The 14850-nt window shown below is 40.4% G+C and overlaps 1 protein-coding gene across 3 annotated transcripts in view; it reads left to right on the top strand.

The window, feature by feature from the left end:
* Window positions 1–14850, top strand: part of RELL2 (RELT like 2) — an 80058-nt gene that overhangs the window by 34312 nt on the left and 30896 nt on the right. For all 3 annotated transcript variants that reach the window (XM_075856216.1, XM_075856214.1, XM_075856215.1), the window contains exons 2-4: window positions 3056–3266; window positions 13786–13851; window positions 13965–14028. In XM_075856216.1, the coding sequence (XP_075712331.1) occupies window positions 3062–3266; window positions 13786–13851; window positions 13965–14028 (335 nt within the window). In that variant the 5' untranslated portion in view covers window positions 3056–3061. The remainder of the gene's footprint in view (window positions 1–3055; window positions 3267–13785; window positions 13852–13964; window positions 14029–14850) is intronic.

Here is a 14850-nt window from a genome sequence, read left to right as displayed (position 1 = left end):
CTTATGGCATTATTGATGAAATGTCACTGTGGTCTACAGCTCCTACATGACATACCTGACTCAGTGTAGTTAGAATTGTCAGCGGTGTAATAGAGGCATTTCTTTAGTGTAGGTTCAAGGTTCCTGTGTTGTATATCATGGCCAGAGTAACGCACTGCGTTCATCATGCTGCTCAATATACAGCATTATTATGTTCATGTAATATTTTATATTATAGTGTCGGACAAATCCCAGGGTTCAGGTCACCAAAGTGACAAGAAATTTGCTCCACCCTCGTTATACTGTTATGCTGTTATGAGTAGGCATCCAATTTATATATTGTGTAGGTCTCATTTTGTTCCAGTGACAGTGTTACCATAAAATTCCTTCAATTAATGGCACTTTGTAAGTACTGGATAATGAAATGGTTTGGGATTATTGGACAGTCATAGAAACATATTAAATAAAACATAATTCAAGTATAAAAACCCTAATCCAAGGCACAGAACCTGCAGGAAAACAAAGCATATGCTAATATAAAGTAAAGTACTATGGATTTATTACTTGCTGAGTCTCCTAAGTGGTTATCAATTCTTCTAATGCTGGAAGACTCCCGATTTTTTTGGCATTCCTGGACCCTCAGTGACAGGATTTCTGGAGAATTTTACTCTATATTCTTTTTCACTGTATTTATTGTAGACATGGAAACTCTTGACAGATTCTTATATATTATCCATATATTCTTGGGGTCAGAATATATTTTTAGAATATGCCATGCATTAGGACACGTAAATCTATTTTTAATTATTAATGTTCTAGTATTTTCTTTTTACTGTAGATTGCTGGCTAAATGCTATTAGGAACTCCAGGCAGATCTTTTTAATGTCATTCCACATTCTCCTCCAGAAGTTTGCTAGAAGACATTGCTGTAGTAACCGGTGGAATTCAAATTTTTAACAGGTTCCCCACTTGGCTGTCACACATATTATATCTGTTATGTAACTGATCTAGAAATATATTGCCGTTAATAAAACAAATATTAATTTAGTACATGTAGAACATAATTTGTACATTTCCATGAAAAAGTATGTAAGAATAGAAAGAAAGAACAAGGCGGGATTCACACGACCGGGTTGTTCCCGAGCCCGAGTGTCGGCCGGTAAAATCGGCCATTTTGCCCGGCCGGTTTGCATTAAGTTTTGCATCCGTGCCGGGCCGGGCAGATCCGGACAGTGACATCAGCGGCAACTCCTGAAGGGGAATCCCCATGTGTTCGGGGATTCCGCTTCAGGAGTTTCCCCTGATGTCACTGCCCAGATATGGACAGAGACATCAAGCGCTCTGTCCAGGAGCGGAATCCCCGAAAACACGGGGATTCCGCTCCTTCAAGGAGCTAAAGTGCGGCTAGCACATAGCAGAGCGGGGAGATACCTCCCCGCTCTGCTATAGTGGCGTCGCTACAGTAGTAGCAGCCGCAGCAGCAGCTGCTAGCGGCGCAATCGAAGGTGTCGCCGGGCCAGGGTGCTTTTAAAACAAGCAGGGGAAGGGAGCCAGCGCAGCGCTCCCTTCCACATGCTGTACACCCCGGCCCTGCCACACAGTGTACAGCGATGCCATTAGTCAGAATGGCATCAACTCCTCCTCCTCACATGCACTCTGAGGAGGAGGAGATAGAGCGCAAGCTCCGGAAAACCCGGCCATCACTCGGGACACATCCCAGTGATGGCCGTGTATTACCCGGCCCCATAGACTTCTATGGGAGCCGGGCGGCCGGGTACCCGGGCGAAGATAGAGCATGTCCTATTTTTTGACGGCCGGTTTTTCCGGCCGTCAAAAAATCGGTCGTGTGAATAGCCCCATTAGGGGTCTATTATTCCTAATGCAGCCGGGTGCCGGCCGATATATGAACGGCCGGCACCCGGCCGGGAAACCCTGCCGTGTGAATGAGGCCCAAGTGTGCTGTTCTTCTGGTGTTGTGTAAGCACAGACACAACACTATTATAAGCTCAAAAGGAACAGTTCTGCAGCTGTACCTGCAATCACCAGGGTCCTAGAATCCTTGAAGTGACGATGCCACTCCATTGGCAAAAGAATAAAAAAGTTATGGGTGTCAAAATATGACCACACAACATTTTTTTCTTAAACAATTTTTTTTTAAGCATACCTGTACTTTCAGTGAAAAACAATTAGAATGCAGGAGTTTCCACAATAATCATCTTTCTAAATACCTTATTTAGCAATTTTGCTTCTAGCAGCAGCAGGGACTATGTAAAGTCCATGATGCCAGCTGCTCATATCTCTTCAGTGGGAGACACAGCATTCTGCTCATCTCTATGGCTCCCGTATGCAGAACGGCCATTAGTGCTATAGGACTTTATAACCCTGGTGGCCGTTCTGCATACGGCACCATAGAGACAAGCAGGACGCTCTGTCTCCTACTGAAGAGTTTATGAGCAGTCGGCAGCATGGACTTTGCAAAGTCCCTGCCTCTGCTAACAGCAAAATCGCTCGTAAATTGATTTCGAAAAACGATTTTTGTACCCACTCCTGCACTATAATTGTTATTCACCTGATAGTAAGACATAAAAAAGAAATGAAAAAAATGGTCTTGCTGCAATAATTTCGACCAGCAGAATAAAGTTAACATGCCGTTTGTACCGCACAATGAACGCCGCAAAAACAAAACCCCCCAAAAAAACAATGGAGGAATCACTGTTTTTTTTTTTATTATTTCACTCTACAACGACATTCTTTTTTTATTTTTTCAGCACATTATATGGTACAATAAATGTTGCCGTTAAAAACTAAAACTTTTCCCACAATAGACAAACCCTCATACGACTATGTCGACAGAAAAATAAAAATGTATGGCTTTTGGAAGACGAGGAGGAAAAAAACTAAATGTATAAACAAAAGTTAGCTGTCGCGACAAAGGTTTAGGGAACATCGTTAATATTAACAGATCAAATACAATAATTTAGCAAACTATTAAAAGGATCTTCTTCAAAACTGTAACCAATTTTGGACCATGATTGGGCAGTGTTAGTATTGTATTAACAACTTCTCTTAATACTAGATCAACATGGAGGACAGAAGCAATACAGCAGATGGGGATGAAACGTCACAACAGAGCCCTTACATGCTCTTTCTACTGGTTCTGGTCTTCTTCATCACAGGACTTCTAGGTTTTCTGATCTGTCATATTCTTAAGAAGAAAGGCTACCGATGTCGGACGACACCTGAGGAAGACTATGCGATAAAGGGTGAAGCAAACAGTGACCATGACAGTGAGTATGCAAGGATTGTTTTCTAGATAATTGTGTCTTTTAGTCCTTCCTCTGAACATGAAAGTCATAAAACACAAACTGTTATCATGAGTGTGACATCAACCAATTAATCAGTTAATTAAACTTACATTTCAGTGTGACCCTTGTCCCTGAAATTCTTTGCAAAGATGATCTATCTGCGGAGCATATGAGGCTACTGAACTCCAGCTGGGGGGGGGGGTGGACAAAGCAGAGACCGCGACTACTAAACTCTAGCTAAGGGGAACTGCACACAGGAGAGACCGCAGCTACTGATGACAGCTTGGGGGCACTGCATACAGGAGAGAGCATTGCTACTGAACACCAGCTTGGGGGGGGGTGCACAGAGGAGAGACCACAACTACTGAACACCAGATTTGGGGGGTGCACATAGGAGGGAGAGCTGGCAACATTTGCTAACTTTTTTTTTTACAGAGGTTACTGAACCATGTTTTTGCGGTTCTGATCACCAGGAGAGAGCAGCGCTGCATTGTGTTCTTGCCAAGTGTTTAGCAGTGACCATCATGATGAAACACTGCTCTCTCTCTCCTAGTGTTCAGTGCCGTCAAGCTCCGCCCTCTCTTTCTGTGTTCAGTGCCGCCAAGCACGCAATGGCGCTGGACACTGGAAGAGGGAAGTGTGCCAGGAGACCATACCCCACGTGCTGACTGTAGCACCAGTGCAACAGGTTGCTGCCCCTGCTCTAGGATGATATTATAAACTGTTGGCTTTTGTGGTACTGTATCAACATACTGCATATCACTTAAAAAAGCCATACTTACTGATAAAAGGTGCTGCATGCGTTTTAACCTGCCCTTGTATCAGTAGGTATAGCCTTTCAGTGAATGGTGGGAAAATTGTATCCACTTTTCAGCGATTTACCATCTTCCATACGATAGCTATCTAGATTGGGAATGTCAGCTGTACTTACCACTTTAAAACTTTATTTTGTTGAGCCACAATGTATACCAAGCATATTTTTGTAACCATGCAATATAAGAGGTGTTTTAATGGTTTTACTATGAATTTACAATAAATCTTTGCTGTGTGTATGTTAACAGCTTTTAAAGTAAATCAGTATTTATTTAAACAATATACCAATGTGTATGTAAAAGGGCTGGTGGAATGGTGGATTTCACTTGCTTGTGTCACCCACTATTATTACCTCCTTTATAATCACTAGGGTTATGCCTTGTTCCCCAACCCTTTCCTTATACTAACGTTAATCTACTTGCTTTGCTGCTACGTAAGTGTATACAACTGAGTAAATACAATTGTATAGTAAATAAAGGGTAATATTTATTACTAACAATAATCACACTTACATATAAAATACACCAAACACAGAACACAGTAACTGATCACGGTATAGTGTCAGTATACCCCAATAGACAGAGGCAGCACTTCCAAAAAGAGCAAGAGCTATTTATTCACCCATGCGACGTTTCAGTCCAACTGGACTTTTTTCAAGCATAAAAACACACATCAAGTCATAAGTATATAAAGGCTTGCAAAGCCCAATTGAAATTAAACAGTGATTAAGACAAAATCCAATATAAAATAGATGATACAAAAAACAAAATACAATATTAAAAGATAAATATGAATGCCAGTGTACATGTGAATATACAAAGTGATAAATAAGGGACTGGTACAGAAAAAAGACAGTCCTAGGTACATTAAAGTGTTAATGACATAATGACTCACCCAGATGTATATAATAAAAACATTCAAAGTTGTCAATAGCAGAAAACCGAAACCAGGGCTCGTTCCTCTAGGTCTCAGTTGTCCAGTATGTGTACAAATGAATTGCACACCTGTGTAATGAGACTATCATTCCTATTTGCAATGCATAGCGAAATCCCGCGAGATCACGGGTGGCTATTCCCGCGCATGCGCATTTGATAGCACGGCAGCCATCTTGGCCAGAATTTGCTATCTTAATTTCGCGCATGCGCAGTATGAATTCCAGTACGCGGCGGCCATTTTACAACCTGGAAAAACATATCACGTCCAGGAACGAAACTAGAATGGAACAACAGGTCAGAAAATGTTTCAAACAGAGGATTTTATCAGCAATAAACATTTAGTATGGGATTAATAATATGGCCATATATTGTTAGTTATGTATATTTATTAGGTATGCATCCGGATACATAGTCTGAAAATGTTAGAATAGGGGAGTTAATCAGCAGCAACACACATTGTAAAAAAGTGCTTATACTGTATTATGTTATATTATATATGCAATAAATATGTGTCCATCTAAATGTATAAGTATTAGAGGCATAACGCCTCAAAATATAAAATGAACAATGTAATAATGTCACAATGTGTGTACACATGTAGATACTCCCCTGAATATACTATAAGCCCACTACCATAGTAGCTATCCCTGGAAGGATGTCAAAAAGTCATATTATACTGTCCCCATTGTTGAAACAAAAAAACGGACCAAGTTGACCAGATGTAAATGGCCGCATATAGATGATGAAAACAGTTCTATAAGGACTCCAAAACCTAGAGGAAAGAATCCAGCCCAATGTCGGAATCTGAAAAAATGACAAAAATTTAGAAAATGTATGGATATATTAATAAAATTTATTATTTTATATTGCAATGACAATGTCGTCATATTGAATGTGTTCACAGATACATATATAGTAGTAAACGACAGTGAAAGACCATGCATGGCACAACAGAGCGAAAAACCCAATCACTGTACCCATTTAGTTGAGAACCACCCCAACTTTAAAATCAACATTCAACCCCCTTGGATGTAAACAATCTAATCTATGAATCCACTCCAGTTCTTTACGTTTTAATTTGGCAATTCTATCGCCGCCCCTCCTATGTAGGGGCACATGGTCAACGATCCAAAATCTCAGATCGCTGACCCTGTGTCCCGCTGAAGAAAAGTGTGCTGGGACTGGAAGATCCAGTTTGTTGGTTTTAATAGTGGATCTATGCTTATTAATACGTAAGCGGCATTCCTGTGTGGTTTCACCCACGTATAGCAACTTACATGGACACTGTAGTACATATACAACGAATGTTGATGCACAAGTTAAAAATTGTTTAATATGGAATATTTTCCCATTCGTCGGGTTTCTAAATATATTGCCCTTCACCATGATGTTGCAATTTACGCAATTCAAACATGGGAAGCATCCCAATTTTTTGGGGGCCAAAGTTGATTGGCGACTCAATTGCGAAGACCCCACATCCGCGTGTACCAGTTGATCCCTAAGATTTTTTTGACGCCTAAAAGCCATCATGGGGGGATTGCTAAATTCGGGAACCTCACCCGATAAATTACCAAGGATATGCCATTCCTTACGTATAATATTAGAGATCCTATAGCTAATGTCACAAAAAGTTGAGACAAATGCTACTCTGTTTGGTGTATTTTTACTTTGTGATGTCAATAACTGATCCCTAGCGACAGATTCAACCCTATCTCTCTGTTTGCGTAGGAGTGTTCGGGGATATTTACGTTGGGCGAATTTCTCACCCATGTCATCCAAACGTGATGTAAGATGTTGGGGTTCTGTCACAATACGTTTGACCCTCAACATCTGACTGAAAGGTAAAGATTCTATCATCCGCCGGGGGTGCTGACTATCAAATCGCAACAAACTGTTGCGATCTGTGGTTTTATGATATAGATCAGTGACTAGTTTATCATCAACCCTATATACCATAGTATCCAAAAAATTCAAATGTGTGGTAGAGAACTCCATTGTGAATTTAATGTCTTCATCAATAGAGTTGAGGAACTCAAAAAATTCCTCAAGCTGTGACCCAGTGCCGGTCCAAATAACAAACACATCATCTATGTATCGCCACCACCTCAGTACATGCCTGAAGTGGTGTAGACGTGACGCTCTTCAAGGGCCGCCATGAACATGTTGGCGTAAGTGGGAGCCACATTCGAGCCCATGGCTGTTCCTCTTTTTTGAATGTAGAAGGAATCAACGAACAGAAAATAATTCTCTGTAAGTATTAATTCCAACAGATCCATGAGGAATAATGTACCAGCTTCAGAGTATTCAGACGTGTCCAAGGCTTCCCTCACTACATTAAGTCCTCTATCGTGATTAATGGACGTATACAAACTGCAAACGTCAAAAGACGCTAAAATGATGTCTCCAGTCAAAGTTACTTGTGTTAATTTGACCAGAAAATCTGTGGTGTCTTGAATGTAAGATGTTGCAGAAATGGCAAAATCTCTCAGTGTTTTATCAAGAAATACTGCTATAGGATTAAAAATGGAGTCCCTCCCAGACACAATGGGGCGTCCCGGCGGTCTATGTAAACATTTATGTATCTTGGGGAGGCAGTATATCACAGGGGTAACTGGATGTGTGACAACAAGAAAATCAAACAAATCTTTATCAATGATACCCCCAGCTAACGCATTCTGAAGAATACAAGTAATCTTGCGCTGGATTCTAAACTTCGGATCCCCAGACACTTTGGCATAAACATTAGTATCGTTGACTTGACTACTAATTTCCTCAAGATAAAGCGATGTATCCATGACGACCAAGGCTCCCCCTTTGTCGGCTGGCTTGATCATCAGGGATGCATCACCAGCTAATTCTTTTAGGGCAACCAACTCCCCACTAGTCAAATTGGGATGTAATAGAGATGTATCCCCAATTTCTTCTCTTAACCGACATACTTTTTCTTTGACAATGCTAATAAAAGCCTCTATAATCGGATCACTAATATGCGGCTGCCACCCTGATTTTTTGAATAGACCTACTTTGCTAAGAGCAAATTCACAGGATCCTCTATTATCTTGACCCACAGTGTGATCGCAAAAAAACTTTTTTAATTTTATCCTGCGAAAAAAAGAATGTAGGTCTAATTCTAGTTGGAACCAGTCGACTTTAGAGGCCGGACAGAATGAAAGTCCCTTATTCAGTAATTTCAATTGAGTGTCGGATAAAGGACGTGAGGATATATTTACCGCCAATTGCTCTAGTTGTTTTTCCTCTCTTTGCTTCGTGTTGCTTGCCAATGTCGTCTGGTTCTCTCCGGTCTTGGGTTTAAACCGCCTTCTGTGCTTGCGGACTCCACGCCTAGGGCGTCGAAAGTCCCCCCTAAAAAAGCGGGATCAGAGAGATCTGTGGGCACATTCACTGTAGATTGCAGACGTCTCCTGTTGTTCACTGCACCCTTGCCATGTGCAACTCCTTTTACAATATGGGGTTCTTTTTGCCAATTGTAAATGCGGCCATCCATGTAATCCTCGACATCACGTACCCATTTTTGACGTTTGGTATTCTCCAGCAGTATCCTAAATTTATCAAAGGACTCCTTGGCACTTTCCTTGTATTTCTGTAACTCATCAAAAGGTAACAAAGCCATAAGGGATCCCTCAAGATCCTGTATGCGAGCGTTCACACTCTGCAATTCAACCTGTAGGAATTCCACATTCAACAGAATGATGTCACGAGCTGGTGATGCATCCCTGACGATCAAGCCAGCCGACAAAGGGGGAGCCTTGGTCGTCATGGATACATCGCTTTATCTTGAGGAAATTAGTAGTCCAGTCAACGATACTAATGTTTATGCCAAAGTGTCTGGGGATCCGAAGTTTAGAATCCAGCGCAAGATTACTTGTATTCTTCAGAATGCGTTAGCTGGGGGTATCATTGATAAAGATTTGTTTGATTTTCTTGTTGTCACACATCCAGTTACCCCTGTGATATACTGCCTCCCCAAGGTACATAAATGTTTACATAGACCGCCGGGACGCCCCATTGTGTCTGTCAGGGACTCCATTTTTAATCCTATAGCAGTATTTCTTGATAAAACACTGAGAGATTTTGCCATTTCTGCAACATCTTACATTCAAGACACCACAGATTTTCTGGTCAAATTAACACAAGTAACTTTGACTGGAGACATCATTTTAGCGTCTTTTGACGTTTGCAGTTTGTATACGTCCATTAATCACGATAGAGGACTTAATGTAGTGAGGGAAGCCTTGGACACGTCTGAATACTCTGAAGCTGGTACATTATTCCTCATGGATCTGTTGGAATTAATACTTACAGAGAATTATTTTCTGTTCGTTGATTCCTTCTACATTCAAAAAAGAGGAACAGCCATGGGCTCGAATGTGGCTCCCACTTACGCCAACATGTTCATGGCGGCCCTTGAAGAGCGTCACGTCTATGTGTCCCACCACTTCAGGCATGTACGGAGGTGGTGGCGATACATAGATGATGTGTTTGTTATTTGGACCGGCACTGGGTCACAGCTTGAGGAATTTTTTGAGTTCCTCAACTCTATTGATGAAGACATTAAATTCACAATGGAGTTCTCTACCACACATTTGAATTTTTTGGATACTATGGTATATAGGGTTGATGATAAACTAGTCACTGATCTATATCATAAAACCACAGATCGCAACAGTTTGTTGCGATTTGATAGTCAGCACCCCCGGCGGATGATAGAATCTTTACCTTTCAGTCAGATGTTGAGGGTCAAACGTATTGTGACAGAACCCCAACATCTTACATCACGTTTGGATGACATGGGTGAGAAATTCGCCCAACGTAAATATCCCCGAACACTCCTACGCAAACAGAGAGATAGGGTTGAATCTGTCGCTAGGGATCAGTTATTGACATCACAAAGTAAAAATACACCAAACAGAGTAGCATTTGTCTCAACTTTTTGTGACATTAGCTATAGGATCTCTAATATTATACGTAAGGAATGGCATATCCTTGGTAATTTATCGGGTGAGGTTCCCGAATTTAGCAATCCCCCCATGATGGCTTTTAGGCGTCAAAAAAATCTTAGGGATCAACTGGTACACGCGGATGTGGGGTCTTCGCAATTGAGTCGCCAATCAACTTTGGCCCCCAAAAAATTGGGATGCTTCCCATGTTTGAATTGCGTAAATTGCAACATCATGGTGAAGGGCAATATATTTAGACACCCGACGAATGGGAAAATATTCCATATTAAACAATTTTTAACTTGTGCATCAACATTCGTTGTATATGTACTACAGTGTCCATGTAAGTTGCTATACGTGGGTGAAACCACACAGGAATGCCGCTTACGTATTAATAAGCATAGATCCACTATTAAAACCAACAAACTGGATCTTCCAGTCCCAGCACACTTTTCTTCAGCGGGACACAGGGTCAGCGATCTGAGATTTTGGATCGTTGACCATGTGCCCCTACATAGGAGGGGCGGCGATAGAATTGCCAAATTAAAATGTAAAGAACTGGAGTGGATTCATAGATTAGATTGTTTACATCCAAGGGGGTTGAATGTTGATTTTAAAGTTGGGGTGGTTCTCAACTAAATGGGTACAGTGATTGGGTTTTTCTCTCTGTTGTGCCATGCATGGTCTTTCACTGTCGTTTACTACTATATATGTATCTGTGAACACATTCAATATGACGACATTGTCATTGCAATATAAAATAATAAATTTTATTAATATATCCATACATTTTCTAAATTTTTGTCATTTTTTCAGATTCCGACATTGGGCTGGATTCTTTCCTCTAGGTTTTGGAGTCCTTATAGAACTGTTTTCATCATCTATATGCGGCCATTTACATCTGGTCAACTTGGTCCGTTTTTTTGTTTCAACAATGGGGACAGTATAATATGACTTTTTGACATCCTTCCAGGGATAGCTACTATGGTAGTGGGCTTATAGTATATTCAGGGGAGTATCTACATGTGTACACACATTGTGACATTATTACATTGTTCATTTTATATTTTGAGGCGTTATGCCTCTAATACTTATACATTTAGATGGACACATATTTATTGCATATATAATATAACATAATACAGTATAAGCACTTTTTTTACAATGTGTGTTGCTGCTGATTAACTCCCCTATTCTAACATTTTCAGACTATGTATCCGGATGTATACCTAATAAATTTACATAACTAACAATATATGGCCATATTATTAATCCCATACTAAATGTTTATTGCTGATAAAATCCTCTGTTTGAAACATTTTCTGACCTGTTGTTCCATTCTAGTTTCGTTCCTGGACGTGATATGTTTTTCCAGGTTGTAAAATGGCCGCCGCGTACTGGAATTCATACTGCGCATGCGCGAAATTAAGATAGCAAATTCTGGCCAAGATGGCTGCCGTGCTATCAAATGCGCATGCGCGGGAATAGCCACCCGTGATCTCGCGGGATTTCGCTATGCATTGCAAATAGGAATGATAGTCTCATTACACAGGTGTGCAATTCATTTGTACACATACTGGACAACTGAGACCTAGAGGAACGAGCCCTGGTTTCGGTTTTCTGCTATTGACAACTTTGAATGTTTTTATTATATACATCTGGGTGAGTCATTATGTCATTAACACTTTAATGTACCTAGGACTGTCTTTTTTCTGTACCAGTCCCTTATTTATCACTTTGTATATTCACATGTACACTGGCATTCATATTTATCTTTTAATATTGTATTTTGTTTTTTGTATCATCTATTTTATATTGGATTTTGTCTTAATCACTGTTTAATTTCAATTGGGCTTTGCAAGCCTTTATATACTTATGACTTGATGTGTGTTTTTATGCTTGAAAAAAGTCCAGTTGGACTGAAACGTCGCATGGGTGAATAAATAGCTCTTGCTCTTTTTGGAAGTGCTGCCTCTGTCCATTTTTTGTCTGCTTGATATCCAGGACCGTGGACCAGGTCTATTTGAGGCGTGCACCCACTTGCAGTCCAGTGCTGTGGAATCTTTTCGTTTTGTAGTATACCCCAATAGACATAACACGTTAATATATACTGAGTATACTCACACTATACGTAGTACAGTATTAAACATGGTATCACAATCCTAATTATACCGCCACCCACTTACCTAAACATTCATATGAATACAGTTACGTTACAATACAATACACATAAGTTACTCGTAATTCTCACACGCTCACTATCTCTATCCCACTCCCTCTTAATATAACTGTACACTAAGGGTTATAGGGGGAGAAGATACTTAGCGGTTCATGTGGTCCAAAGTTGGTGTGGTCTCTCAGGAAGGGCCATGAGGCAAGAGCAGACCAGGAGGGAAGGGGCTTCCGTTGGGAGCCGGGGAGCAGGAAAAGAGAGAGGGCAGTGTGGGACCATTTGTCCTTTTTAAACCCTCCCGTGCACATCTGTGTGACATCACATGCTCATGCACGTGCAAGGGGGGGGGGGCATGGGCTTATGACTACCTCATGGAATCTCATCACCTGGTGAGGGGGATGGAAGCAGTTGGAACTTCCTGCTTCCTGGATAAGTTCACTGCTTATGGCTTCCACCCCCCCCCCCCAGGATGTACCTGGTGAGGGGGGGGGGGGTGCAGAATGTTTTCTCCCCTCTCTCCCAGAGGGCAGAGATACACACCCAAACTAATATCTTACATAGAAAACACTTCCCTTTACAGTGTAATACAATGACCTGGTGTAAGGAGAGCACTGAAACCAGCAGAAATAAGTTCATAATAAAGCTTTAGTAATAACACTGATACATACAAAAATACATTAATAGAGGAAAATTTAAAAAAAAAAAAAAGTGCGGAGAGAGGGAAGAATGAATATATTGACATCTAGTGACAGTAGAAAAAGCTAATTTTGGACGATGAATCATGGCCTTAGAAAAGTAAGTAAGCATAACTTTATAAATCTATATATACCTTAGATACATATGTTCTGTTTACCTGAGCATTTATACCCTGAATACTGCCATATAATGCATCTATACAGTGCCCACACAATACAGGAATTCAGTGCCAAAATCCCTGTTGGTTAAGTGTAGTAAAGAGTTGCACTGTGGCCAATTATTGGAATCGACAATGGAACTGAATGTTTTTTTTACACTACTCTTAGGTTCCTCCGGGGGGGGGGGGTAATATCAATGCCACCTCTGAGGAAACATGGGCCCTGGACAATTGACCAGTTTGCCACTTGAGTCCCTAAAAGGCAGCCAAACTGTAGAGGTAGCATGGAAAGCGACCCGTTTCTCCATTCTCCAGACGCTTAAGGCATTCGATGAGTGCCCCCAATAGGGGGATGCCAACAGTGTTTCAGCGTTGCTGCGGTGGTCTGTCTTATGGCTGCTAAGAAATGTATTAAAAGGCTCCCATCTAACTAGATTGTAGCTAGAATGTGTTTCATCCATGTACCAAGATTTCCTCTTTATAACTCATGTCTCAGTGTTATCCAGAAGAATAATAACCATGGAATTTTCCAATTATAAAAAACAGTGCTTATCAGTTCACATATTGGAGGGAGCAGTAATTCCATTATATTGATCATTTCTGTGGAATGGGAATATAGGGAGACAAATGGAGAAATAGCCATTCAGTACAACCACACCAGCAGCTGCTGAACCAAATGTATTCAAACCACTAAAAGCCGTGTGGTTTCAATATAATGTTTTTTTTACATATTTGATACTACTTGTATTGATTTTTTTCTTGTATGCAGTTACAGAAGAGATGTCTAATGAAGATACTGTAGAACGTATAGTCAAGTGTATTATACAGAATGAAGGTTGGTATTTTAATTGTTGAATTTTTAAGAAAATATTTTTATTTTAATAAATCTGAATTGCACATTATTATTATTATTATTATTATTATTATTTTTTAATTCATATTTTTTAGCAAATACAGAAGCACTTAAACAGATGCTGGGGGACACTGAAGGAGATGTGCAAATTGGTCCCAGGTAAGTCGAAATAAGCATAGGTAACTAATATAAAATATAACCTTTAATAAATACCCCTAAAATCAGGTGTATAGACTCACAGGACAAACAAAAAAAATAAACGGTATGTGGAGACCTCCAGTATACGCTAACTGGAAGAGCCCCTAAAAAATCCACCAACAGTAAAACAATAGTATGCACAGCAATGAGATCAGATCCATAGGGAATATACCAAAATCAGCACACCATGAGTTAATGTTTACTGAAAAATGGGTGGATCTTACCAGATTCAACATTGTGCTCAAAGATTTTTAAATGGAGAAAACGTAGACGCTAGGCCAGCGTTGGTCTGTGGAAAGAGGAGACAGTCATAGCCATCCCCATCTCACAGCCTAAGGGCATGTTCACACTGGCTATTTTCAGCCGTTTCCGACGACTGAAAAATCGGAAGCAGAACGCCTACAAAAATCTATGGGAAATACGGCATTCTGTTTCGACGGGGTGTTTTTTTATGCCTCATTTAAAAAAAAACGGAACGTAGAAAAGGTGCATGTCACTTCTTGAGCCATTTTTCATTGACTCAATAGTAAAACAGCTCCAAAAACTTCACGAAAAAAGCTAGTTTGATTTTTTAAAAAATGGCTGAAAATCAGGAGCAGTTTTCCTTTGAAATCAGCTCCGTATTTTCAGCCGTATTTTGTTAGTCATGTGAACATACCCTAAAACTGAGAACAGGGAAGATATTCAGGCCTGTTTATCTGACCCTAAACAGGAAAGTGGCCTTTGGGGGCCCACATCCTATAATACAATCCCTACATATATCTATGCATTGTCTCAACGCGT

Source organism: Rhinoderma darwinii, chromosome 3, assembly GCF_050947455.1.
Source record: "Rhinoderma darwinii isolate aRhiDar2 chromosome 3, aRhiDar2.hap1, whole genome shotgun sequence".
NCBI classification, from domain to species: Eukaryota; Metazoa; Chordata; class Amphibia; order Anura; family Rhinodermatidae; genus Rhinoderma; species Rhinoderma darwinii.
This window is presented reverse-complemented; position numbering and strand designations above follow the sequence as displayed.